The sequence below is a fragment of the Natrix helvetica genome (assembly GCF_964273705.1).
Source record: "Natrix helvetica genome assembly, chromosome: 1".
Lineage (NCBI taxonomy): Eukaryota > Metazoa > Chordata > Lepidosauria > Squamata > Natricidae > Natrix > Natrix helvetica.
The window spans coordinates 326,434,876-326,447,836 of record NC_138548.1 but is presented as its reverse complement, the minus strand read 5'-3'; the positions used below and the strand labels follow the sequence as shown (position 1 = coordinate 326,447,836).

The following is a 12,961-nucleotide window of genomic DNA, read 5'->3' as shown; positions in this document are numbered from 1 at the left end:
TCGCCACGGTGGTAAAGAGAGGGCCCCAGATGCCACCACAGAAGAGTCATCTGGGCCAACAACCTCTGGAAGAGGATCCCCAACTTAAGGTGACGAAGAGTCGTACCATGGGGGAGGCCTCGGAGGAGGAAAAAGGCCAGCCGTGGATGATTGAATCCAAGAGCCCAGAACCTACAGCACCTGCAGCAGAGAGCCCTAACCGAGCATGGGAAGAGGTCGCAATGGACTTCATCGTGGAACTCCCAGACAGCAGTGGGAATAGAGTAATCTGGACAGTTATTGATTTGTTTTCTAAGCAAGCACACTTCAAGGCTTGCTCAGGATTGCCATGCGCAAACAAATTAGCAAAAATGTTTGTGAAACACATTTATCGCCTGCACAGAGTACCCAAGAGGATCATTTCAGACCACGGAGTCCAGTTCACAGCCAAATTCTGGAGAGAGGTCCTGAGATCCATTGGATCCACACAAGAACTGAGTTCAGAGGTTCATCCCATCATGAACTGCACAGCAGAGGGAGCCAATGCGGTGGTGGAACAATACATCCGGTGTTTTGTGGACTATCAGCAAGACAACTGGTCGGACTTGCTACCCTTTGCCGAAGTGGCGTACAACGATGCGGTCCACAGCAGCACTGGATTTACTCCTTTCCAGATTAACAGCAGCATGGAATTTGTTGCCATGCCTGAGTTGCCTAGAGAACCTTCTTCCTCCATGTCTTTGAATGAATGGATGGACATGCTAAAGAAAGGATGGGAGAATACGAAGAAGGCTCTAGCAGTTGCGGCAGAAGCCTACCAGAAGCAAGCTGAGAAACATCGCTCGCTCCAAAAACCCTACCATGTGGGGGACAAAGTTTTTGTGTCTACCAATTACATAAGATTAGGAATGTCTAGCAAGGAATTTGGTCAAAAATTTCTAGGTCCATTTCCAATAGTGAAGATAGTTAACCCAGTTACAGTTCAACTCAGTCTACCCAGAAGTCTAGGGAAATTTGACCCAGAATTTCATTGTAACTTGTTGAAACCAGTAATTGGGTCTAACAGAAGAGCATCCACCCAAGCTCATTCTCCTCCTGTAGTGATAGAAGGGGAAACACAATCTGGGGTGGAAAAAATTGTAGACTCCAGGCTGAATAGGGGTCGCTTACAGTACTTAGTGAACTGGAAGGGTTACCCTTGGTCTGAAGTTACTTGGGTGAAAAGTGGGAACCAAAAAGTGGAGAAGTTAGTAAAGCAATTCAATGAGAAGTTTCCCGATAAGTCAAAGGGTTCCCCTGGGTGGAGAAGAGGTGGTTAATTTTATTATGATAACGTTTATGTTATTCTCTTTACAGGAAACGTTTTTCTTCTGAGGAGAGGCCACCTGTCAGGCCTGTAGTTATGTTTCTTTTTAGGATTTTTGGCCTGCCACACTTTCTTATAATTTCCTATGTGTTTCATTAGTGTAGCAGTTGGGAGGGGGGAATAGAAAGGAGTAGAATTGTGTAATGTATTGTTGTCATTCTTTTATAGAAGCCAAGGTCATCTTTTGTCTCCGCACCTCGACACCTGACCGGAAGCAGAGGGGTGTAGATGCCAGTGTGGAAGATGATGATTGGAACATGTGATAGATTATGGGGTGTGGGGATAGATCATGAACTTTCAACTGGGTGGAATTCCAGGAAGAACATTAGAGTTGGAATTCCATAGACGTGCTAACTTGCCTGTATGATTAAATTGGAACTTTAAGGATGAGTCTGCCTTGGTCTCTGATTGATTTCATACATGGTATTTAGAACGCTGACAGACATGTGGAGACCAAAAATGGGACATAAGGAGGCCAAAAATGGGGCATGCGAAGGCCAAAAATGTGACTTGCATAGGCCTAAAATGGGGCATGTGGAGGCCAGAAACAGGACACGTGGAGGCAAAAAATGTGACATGCATAGGCCAAAAATGGGGCATGAGGAGGCTGAAAACAGGAGTGTGTCTTATAGAGTGAAAAATATGGTAATTGTGGATCAAATATCTCAACAAATAAAGAGTGTAGGGGAAGAGAGGAATCTTGGGGAAAAGGTTACTTTGAAAAAAAATACAGTGCAAAAATTACTATATTTGTTGCTTTGTGAGAATTGTGATTTATTGTGCATAACGCTCAAGTTTTACCCTTCATAGCACATTTCTCATCAAGTTCCTCAAATCTTATCCAGAGGTTCTCTCAACTGTCTGGAACCAATTAAGATAAGAGACTTACAAGAAAGTTATACAGAGAAGGAGAATCTGTTGCATTGAAAAATATTACTTCATAGCCAGACAAAGATTGTTTGTGATATTATATGAGTAATAGATTTAAAAATCCCTGTAGCAGGAAATTCATATGCATGGCCAAGTGTAAATATAAATATATGATTGATGTGTTTTCTCCTCAGTGTGGTCTATGTTTTATATCTTCAGTATTCCATTTAGTGATGTGAGACTTTATTACCCCATAAGCTGCTCAGAATCACTCTACAAGTGGGTGGCCTTATAAAAGTAAGGTAAATAAATAAGTTTGCTCATGTGATGTAAGGACTTGATACTCTAATGTACCCCAAAGGACAAAAATCCCACCTACCACAAAATACATAATAATAAAATAATAATGGTTCTTTTAATATACCGTCTGGGAGAAAGGGTATTTGGTATTCCCAAATGTCCGTTAAATATGGAAGGATTCATTATGATGGTTTACATAATTTGCATAATGATGTTACTACACAAATCATGGAAATTGGTACAAATAACAATTTGCATCACATGGCTGTTATAAAATTAAGATAAAATTAACTGTCTTGTCCAGTTCATTTGTATGCAATGGATATCTCTCTTATTTTCAGGAGAATATATAAAATGAAAATTTGGTCTACTGCATCCAAAGACGGATAAATTAGGAGCAAGGCTTCATTATATTAATCTATATTTTCTATCTTCTGAAGCCAGAATGACAGGCAAAATATTCTTACTTTAGTGTAAAACATAAGATATACAGTGCAACTGCTTATAAAAGGGACGTAGACCGCTAGTGTAAAGCATCCTGATGGTAAGCTCAATGTCGTGTTTGTAGTTACAAAATCATTTCTGGATTAATTGCATCGTTCAGGACAGACAATACATCCATAAGAGGGTTTAAAAAGCAATTCTATTCCTTTTCTATTTCTGTCAGCAATAGAACCAGATCCATTTTATACACTACATTGTGAATGCTATGAAAAATCACCTTTCTCAATGATTTACAATAACACCCTCTGCTGGCGAGCGTTTTTTTTTAAAAAACCCTCCAGATTCTGTATTTAACAATACATGCAGCATTGTTGCTAAACTACTTAAGTGTTTTCATTTTGTAAAGACACTACTTTGTAAGATAAAAATCAGTGCACACATTACTTATGTACAGAAAATGAGTTGTATTTCTAAAGGTAGGTTTTGATCTGTCAAAGCTTGTAAACATTTTTTTATAAAGAGAAGTTAAAATAGTTTCTGCTATCAAGTGGCTCTTTTTCTTTTCACAATTATGGTTTCTTTGACAGCATCTCCCTTTATCTTGAGTACAAATCTACAGTAAGTTGCAATGGATATTTAAGAAGGAACTTCAGAAAGAACTTAACAGGCAGAGAAAGCAATGTGAAAAGGAGAGAGGAAAAAAAGATCCAGGAAGGATTAATTATTATTAAAAGCTTTGTTTTCCCTTTCTTGGGAACTTGGGTTCCCAAGCAATTTTATCAAATGGTATAAAAACAATTCTGAAAGAACTAGCCACCACTGACTCACAGATTTCTGGAATCTAAGAGTACAACTTGGGTAAGTATTTGAGGAAACATTTATTCATTTTATTTATAGAGCCACCTTTCCCACAATTTGTGACTCTGATATCAGTAACTGGTCTTATTCCTGTCGGTAAGTAAATTAATGCATGTGACCTGTAGAAACAGATACCACAATATTATTGGTAAACAGAAAGCTCCCCTTGTAGTCTGTCAATCATAATTCATGTTACTCCAAAGTTGTTCAGAAAGCTCACCTGGCTGAGGTGGTTGTTTTTGAAACCTGCCAGTGGGAACAACATTCCCCAGTGTATTGATTGGTTTGTGCATTTCAACAAATATTTAAACTTCTGTCAGAAGGAACACTGCAAAACAAGATGTCCAAACCTTTCCAGTGAAGAAAGAAATCTCACTGAGGAAATGCAATTAAAATTTCCCATTCATTCCTTCACCCTGTTCTATCAACCACTACCACCAGTTATCACCAGGATAACTTAATGTACCCTCATCCTTGCAATTGGAAGCAAAAACAGGATTTACCTGGCAAACTTCATATAGTAATTTGTATTGTTCTTCTTGCTTCTGAAGAGAGCACAAGCTGCATCCCATGTTTCAGGAAAAGAGTCTTCCTTATTTGCTGTGAAAGCCAGAAAGTTGTTGTTTCCAAGCATGCAGGCAAATACTCCTCTGGCACACACAAGGTAATCAGATGAAACTGAACGGGCTCGGAGTGGAGATGCTCTGATCACTGCTCTGCCTTCTTCCTTAACACACGCCCTCTCACGGTATACAACCCTCCCTCTCTCCTGCTTTAGTCCAATGCACACACTATATACTGCTATTCATGCATATTAATCAGCTCTCATTGACTATTCATAACAGGCAAAGATACGGAGGCTATAATTGCTGCCTATGACAGCTGAAATTTCTCTAATTAACAAGCAAGCACTTCAGTAGCAGGGCATAATAAAAGACACTAACAATTCTGTAAACCATTTTGTAGCAATTACAAATAAAACACAACTGCATTGTACTGTAGTCCCTAAGGATACTTTTTAGCATACTTAAGCAGATTAAAAGTACATTTTAAATGTAAGTCATATCCCAAACACTTCTGCTGCAGAAACACAACTATTATGGGCAATATTAATCCATGCAGCGAAGTTAAAGAAAGCAACAAATATTTAAAAGAATTCAGCTGCAACTAAAGAAAAGTCTGTTGTGAAGAGGCCAGATGTTGAACAAAAGGATTTAAGATCGAGGACCCCCTTGGAATAAGGTTTCCCAACACTGGCAACTTTAAAATGTGTGAGCTTCAATTCCTAAATATCCCAGTCAGGATGCAGGGGAATTCTGGGAGTTAAAGTCCACACAACTTAAAGTTGCTAAGGTCAAGAAACACTGTTCTGGAAACTGTGAAAATTGGGAAGAGGACATTCTGAACTTGTTTTTAAGGCACATTATTACCAGAGAATTCCATAATAGCGAAGTTTATCATACCTCAATTCCCATTGGTATCATAATAATCAGAATGTGGTTATAGCACATAACAATATCAAATAATATTGTATAGCTAGGCTGCATTTATGTATGTACAGTATAAAACAGAAGAAGATATTGCAGCTTCCTTTAAAGCCCACAATATGTGTTCAAAATGGATAGTGACTGTTATAAGTTCTCTTCAAGCATTCCACCTATAAATTAGAAATTCACTTGTAACACACTTGGCAATTCGGTTGCATCAAGACATACTGATTTACTGCCTTCATCTGATAAATACTTCATACTTTCTTTGTCTAAATCCTTGCCCTCAGGTTAAGCACCAACAAGAAATAATTAGAGCACAGTGCCTATGTTACAGCGTAGTAAGGATTGGTTCATATGTTATATATTTCTTATTCATAAGTAAACCAGAGAGATGGTTTGATGCTATAGCTACAGAACTAGACTTCATGACTTTAGGCCTATCATTATAACTTAACTTAGCACACTGGTTTGTTTGGAAGATAAAATGGGCACAGAGAAATGTGGGCATCATTAAAATAACTTCTGAACTAGAATCTAGTTTATACCTCTGCTAGGTTCTAGAGCTCACCCAGCTTCTTCCAGAAGCACTTCTTCTATTCCTGAGATGATTCACCCCCTGAATATGTAGGGATGACTTGCAAGTTTATTTCTTTGCTAACACACACGGAGGACCAGTTTTTTTTCAGATATACCACAAGATTGCAACAGATAAAAGCCTGTCCCAAACTGGCAATAAACTTTTGGGTTTAAAGTGGAATTTTCCCACAGTATTCCTTATAGAAATATGATTGCTAGCTTAGCTCACCAAATGATATTTTATATTCAGTATGAAAGCCACATGAAATGTGAATAATCTAAGGTTGTACAATGATGTACTTTCAAATAAACATCTGTATTGTAAATATATTGCATCATATAAAGGACAACTTTCAACTGAAATGCTCCAATGGACATATCTTGATTGCTACCTATGCAGATCTCAGTCTCTATTGGGTTAAGAGACACACTATGATGATATGCTAAATTACAGGGGTGTCAAACTGGCGGTCCGCAGGCTGGATGTGTCACGTGCAGGCCATGCCCACCCCAAACTTGCGGCATCACATTGCCGTCAAAATGCCTTTGCGGAGCTGGGGTGGGCATGGCCTGCACGTGGATGTGTCACGTGCAGGCCATGCCCACCCCAGCTCCGCAAAGGCATTTTGACGGCAATGTGATGCCGCAAGTTTGACACCTGCGTACTAAAAGATAGAATAGCGAGGTTGGGTGTTATGGTACACTTAATGTCTTCTCCAAGTTTCTTTTACTATGAAGATGAACACTTTGTCATTTTTATTAATGTGATCTGCATGCTTTGAGATAATTTACGGCAGTGGTAGGAAGCCTCACAATCTCTAGTAGCTATTTATTAATGCAAAAGAGGAAATTGTTCGTAGAAGAAATTTGTCTTTTAAACATTGGAAACACTGAGCATGGAAAAGTATTACTCAGGGTAACAAGTATTGGGCAAAGTGCTAAGAAGACAGTTGTTGAGAAGACTTGTCTAGTCCTGCACTTACTGAGGTTTGCATTCTTAGGTAGTGACCTTACAAAGCTGTGCTCAGTGAGATATATGAAATTGCATGCTAAATTTTCCCTTTCTGGTGTCACAGTACACATGTATACCTTCTACATTTGCTGCATCACCATGTAGTTTCAATATCTACCTCTCCAGGATCTGAATGACATTGCACCAGTTGCAACTGAAATAAACCATCAATTTATTCCAACATTATTAAGAAAATGAAACAAACTAGGTATCACATATAAGCAGCCCCTCAGAAATACAGATTAGAACATCAGAGTGTTCTTTTGAAATGTTCCATAATATTAGTTGGAAGAATAAGTCAAGAAACTTTGACACTTCTTGTTCTTGTTAACAAATATTCAATCAACTATGCAACATTCATGAAACAAGGTCCACATGGCTAGGAATCAAGTCAGTAATTCAAGTGAAAAAGCATAAATAGAGTTTGGGTTTGTTTTTTTTTGCACCTGACTCTTAATCTTAATACATTTTTACTTCTTAAATTAACTCGCATTATAATATGTATGTTCCTTATGAGGGTTTGAGGAAAGTGGCTTCATATATGTTGGGAGCAATGTACATTTGGCTAACTGTATCAATAGCCTAATTAACTCTCTTTCATGCTGAACATTTCTCATATGAAAAGAGGGCAGAACACATGAGCAGCTGTTCCTTTGTAATAAATCATACCATTTATATATGCTGAGTTCATTTAATGATGATGACCACTCTTGGAAACAAAGTAAAAAGAAAAAAAATACATGTCTTTGAGCAATAGCGTTTACTTCTTAATCTAGATTTTTCATTTCCATACAAAATTATTTTTAATCAGCCACAGAAATTGGGCAACCTAATCAGCTCTGAAATAACTATAAATCCATGTGAAGGATGTATTGCACCATCAATAAGGCTATTTATCAGGTCTTTCCTATGCTCATAAAACTCTTATGACTGTCATTAGAGTTTGGCTCTTTATAATTAGAGACTAGTCATTTGTGAAGATGGAAGTTTTTTTTAAAAAAACTTATGAATAATTGGAAGCACTAGCAAAATGCAAGAAAAATGATACCAAAGGCAAATTCTATGAAGATACATCTAATGTCAATTTTGGTCCTCCTATACTGAACAGAATTTTCATTTTCCTCTTAAGTTGCTACACCACTACAAGATTTGGGCTGTAAACTGCCCTAGTGGACAGTACAAAGATTACAGTACTTCATTGCCATCTAGTTGCAGCCCCAATCTGATATTTTACTATCATCAGTTTAATTATCCTCCAGTTCCTACATTTCCTGGCTTTTGTCCCCTCATCACATTGTTGCTGTCATGTCAATGTTGTTTTGTGTCATTTCTATAGACCTCAAATCTGTGTGATACCAGCAGCAGCCTAGGGACAATTGTTCTATGGCCTTTTGATCGCTTCTGGTAAAGTATACTACAAGAGCCTCATCACTGTTTTCAGTTTAAATTGTCCTTAGTTCCTTATCAAGTTGATTTATTTGTTTACTCACATTATCTTCTTTGCCTATTTGTGATCTCATGTAAGGCTCTTGATTGCTATAAAAGTCAGTCCTCCTCTACCCTTTAAACTGATGGAAGACAGTCTCCAGAAGCTTTCAATATTATGCAATTGTAAATTTCCATGCTTTGGGAAATGGTATTTAAAAGAAAGTTTTCTGTCCCAGATTATTATAATTTGCAAAGTAACTACAGGGACTTTTTATATAAATCCATCTACAAGGAGAAAGGAGAAACAAATATAAATAAATATGTTTAGATGGCATTCTTTCATCTGAAATTTGCATGAGATCTTTATCTTCTTGAAACCAAAATTATGTTACAATTCCACATAACTGTGCAGCTTCTAATGCTGAAATAGTTACCACATAATCATCACCTGTAGACATAAGAAACAGAAAACTGTCTACTTTTCATAATAGAATCCCAGGTTCGGAATCTCATTTTCAATTAATGTAGAAAATATCAGACTGAAATCCAGAGCAATCCTCCAACCACTGAACCACTTTAGCATTTTTCTTTCTACTTGGAAACCGCTTTTGGACTTTGTGCTTTAGGTGAAAAAAATTGAATCTTCGATTTTAGGTTTTATTGATTAGATAGATTAGTTGTTATAGAAATGGCTACTTTATACTATTATGTAAAACTAAAAAGTTGAGATTTGATGTTAACACCAGAGGGAGTTAGACCTCAATGCCTTTTATTCCCTTTTCTTCTTTTTTCCCTACACTTCTCCTTTCCCTTTTTCCTCTCTTAGTTTTCCTACTATTCATTTTTGTATTTTTGTATTTTATACTGTAAACTAATAAAACTGTAAAAAAGTAGATATTGCATGAGTTAAAAATCACTACCTTTAGTGCTATACATGCTTTTTTAAATGATACAAAATATATTTTTCAGAATTCAAAGAAGCAGGTGCATAAGACCTCTTTAAAACAGCTACATCCTTTTTCAGGCTTCTATTTCAGCTTGAAACAAAGACATGGCTGCTTTAAACAGATGACTCACTAAAAAAGCAGAAGATTCAGGCAAAAGGCTGAAAGAAATTAAAGTTTCTCTTGCACTTATGTTCATATTCCAAAATATCTCCACTGATTCACTTTTTAACATTGCACAGCTCTACTGTTCATTAATTAAATGGAAGATTTGTAAAAAAAAAAATTTGTTGCGATATTCACAGTAAGTGGATTTTTTTAAAAAAAGAAAGTGACAGATTTGTTCTTATAAGAACTACAATACTTCTGAAACCTTCTGGATTTGACACATGCTATGTAAGTAAATAACAGCAGTTTTTGTTCAATTTTATCCTCTTTGATATGCTGGACAGGAATACTCAAAACCATGTGTTTGAGTTAGTCACAGTGCAATCAGATTTAAGTAGTTTACGGGATTAGAATCTAGCAAAAATCAAAGACAGGATACTTTTGGCAAACAGATTTAGCAAATAAATATTTGAAATGCATTAAAAATGAATATTCAAAACCCGCAAGTTTGTTTTTGGATTATGGGGATCTTCAAGAATAATATCCCCCGTTCCAGACATTTATTACCTTCATGCAGAGCTACAATATCTCTCTTTTTCAAAAGGATATTTAAAATACAGACTACCTGACAAATTCTTCTTATTCTGTATAGATGTAGGAATATTGTTTTATTCTGAATTAACTCTATTAGTTAATTATTTTTCTACCTGAAGGAATTAATTTATCTAAAAGTGAATGTGTGTGTGTGTGTGTGTGTGTAAAACATTATTCCTTCAAGGTAATGTCTCATTATTGTCTAGTGCGACACTACTGCCCTCTATTGGAATGAATTCAGTTTTAAGTGAAACCACAAAGAAGAGCAATCTTGATTGTGTTCTTCTTAAGTGAAAAGATTTCCTTTACTTTTAGTATTTACCCAATATACTTTCTTCAACATATGGGCTCTGAAATCTCATTTCAACTTGTGTAGCAAATATGATGGTTGAGACTCCCTGCACACTCTCCAAATCTATTTAAAATAACCATAAATGAAGAATTTGTCCGGAAGCATTTATTTTGAACCCAAGTCTCTGGCTAGCAAATGAATGGGAAATTGAGTGAGCTTCATGTTCGACAGTCAAAACTCTTTTGAGTCAAGAAAGATTGTGATAAAAGCTGACTTGAATCCAATCAGTCTGAGGCTCAGAAACGGAGGGCTGGCGTCTCCACTTCCTACAGCATCTTACCTGTCCTCAAATATTTCAGCAGAGGTCAAGCTTTTTATTGTAACTATAGTTCTGAAGTGATGCCTTTCAAACCACAGTTACACCAAGCACATGGTCTCCACCAGGACTTTTATCTCCTGAATGGTTTAAAAGCATTGCCTGTAGGAAAGCCAGCCTCCTTTGACCTGTTATTACTCAATATAAATATGCACAATTAAAATCAAGGAAGAGTTTCATGTTTACAGTTGTCATTGACAGTGACTAAATGAGTGCAATGAGTTCCTGCAGCTATTTTGTTACAATTCAGGAATTACAACTGCCATGTGTAAGCAGATCCATGTTATTTCCATCTCAGGACCAAGCCTTGGCTGTTTTGGTCTTCCCATGATTACGAAGATGTTATCCACAATTTAGTACTGTATACTACACAGCTGAACACCCACAAAATGCCACAATAATGTAAGGTTTTGCCAATTTCTGAGTGGGCAACTTGGAAATGATTGTTAGATTTATTTACACATGTATTTATTTTAAATTAACAAACTGTTAATGGTCAACCTGGGAGCCAATTTTAGCATGTTAAGAAATGCCCGGAAGAAGCTGTTACATCTTCATGAAAGCCAGGCAAATAAAAATGGACAGTTCTATGATATCAATATAATAGCCTAGGTCAGAGTGGACAAGATAGTATCCTTCAGGATCTCTGGTGGGCCCTTCATTTTCTGTATCTCATTCAGAGCTTCCAAGGTTAGATCAGCTTTTCATTTCTATAAGATAATTAGTTATAGAATAGAATAACAGAGTTGGAAGGGACCTTGAAGGTCTTCTAGTCCAACCCCCTGCTTAGGCAGGAAACCCTATACCACTTCAGACAAATGGTTATCCAACATCTTCTTAAAGACTTTCAGTGTTGGAGCATTCACAACTTCTGGAGGCAAATTGTTCCATTGATTAATTGTTCTAACTATCAGGAAATTTCTCCTCAGTTCTAAGTTGCTTCTCTCCTTGATTAGTTTTTACCCGTGGCTTCTTATCCTACCCTCAGGTGCTTTGGAGAATAGTGTGATTCCCTCTTCTCTGTGGCAGCCCTTGAGATACCGCAACACTCAGGTGCTATTATTATATTATATTATATTATATTAATTATATTATATTATATTATAATATTATTATATTATATTATATTATATTATATTATATTATATTATATTATATTATATTATATTATATTATATTATTATATTATTATTATATTATTATTATATTATATTATTATATTATATTATATTATTATATTACAAAGAATCAATCAAATATTCTTATCTTATCTCTGGAATATTATAAATCAATTGTAATTATAAGAATTACCATTTGGAAACATGTGTTGGAAACATCCCTTTTATGTTGACACCACAGAAGCAAGTAACCTGCCCAACCTCCCTTTAACTTTTTAAATAAAACTATAAAATCCTACTTTTTCAAAGAAACACATTATATTACAGCTGTCTCATATTATTTTCAGAACATTTTTATGGAAAGATCATTACTTATATCATAATAAACAAGAAGGGAAAACCAATAATTGAGATTTTGTATATTTCAACAGAAGAGTGTTGAAATATACAGAAGCTTTGTCATTTAGTCCTAATCAGCAAACGTCCATGAAAGTCATCTGGGTGACTTTGGACCAATTACCCTCTCTCTCACCTCACAGGGTTGCTGTTGTGGAGAAAATAGAGGAAGAAGGTATGTTGTGGGTATGTTTGCCACCTTTAGTTATTTGTAAAAATAATAATAATAAAAGGCATAAAAATACAAATGCATAAAAATGGAATATAAGTAAATATAAATCATTTTGCTTCAAAATATAGTAGCTTGTAAATCACTAATTTTCAAATATTTGAAAAACTCCATATGGAGAGAATGAATTCAAATATCATATTAAGCTCTAATAGTCTTTGTTGGATTTTGGCTATGTTATGCAAATCATATAAAGCATATCTCGAGAGGCTTAGCACTGATTTCCCCCAGCTGAGCAGCGTGCAGATGCATAGATTTCAATTTCTAAATGATCAGTAAGAATTCATACTGGTTGGGAATTCTAGGAACTGAGATTCACAAATTTAGAGAGCATCTAAGGATGGGAAAGATTGCTTTCCTTTGTTGTAAGAACAACAATGATTATTAGAAGACTGAAGGCTAAAAGGTATGAAGAACAGTTGCAGGAATTGGGTATGCCTAGTTTAGGGGTGTCAAACCAGCGGCCCCCGGGCAGGATGCATCACTCATAGGCAATGTGACACAGCGAGTTTGACATCCGTGGTTTAGTTTAATGAAAAGAAGGGCTGGGGTGACATGATAGCAGTGTTCCAATATCTAAG

At 36.3% G+C, this 12,961-nt stretch overlaps 1 protein-coding gene across 2 annotated transcripts in view; it reads right to left on the bottom strand.

The window, feature by feature from the left end:
- Positions 1 to 12,961, bottom strand: part of PDZRN3 (PDZ domain containing ring finger 3) — a 253,222-nt gene that overhangs the window by 69,969 nt on the left and 170,292 nt on the right. The window contains exon 1 of one of the 2 annotated variants that reach the window (XM_081934748.1): positions 4,321 to 4,437. The exons of the other annotated variant lie outside the window; for it this stretch is intronic. Within the exon in view, the coding sequence (XP_081790874.1) occupies positions 4,321 to 4,389 (69 nt within the window). The 5' untranslated portion in view covers positions 4,390 to 4,437. Of the gene's footprint in view, positions 1 to 4,320; positions 4,438 to 12,961 lie in introns of those variants that run through there. 2 annotated transcript variants of the gene reach the window in all.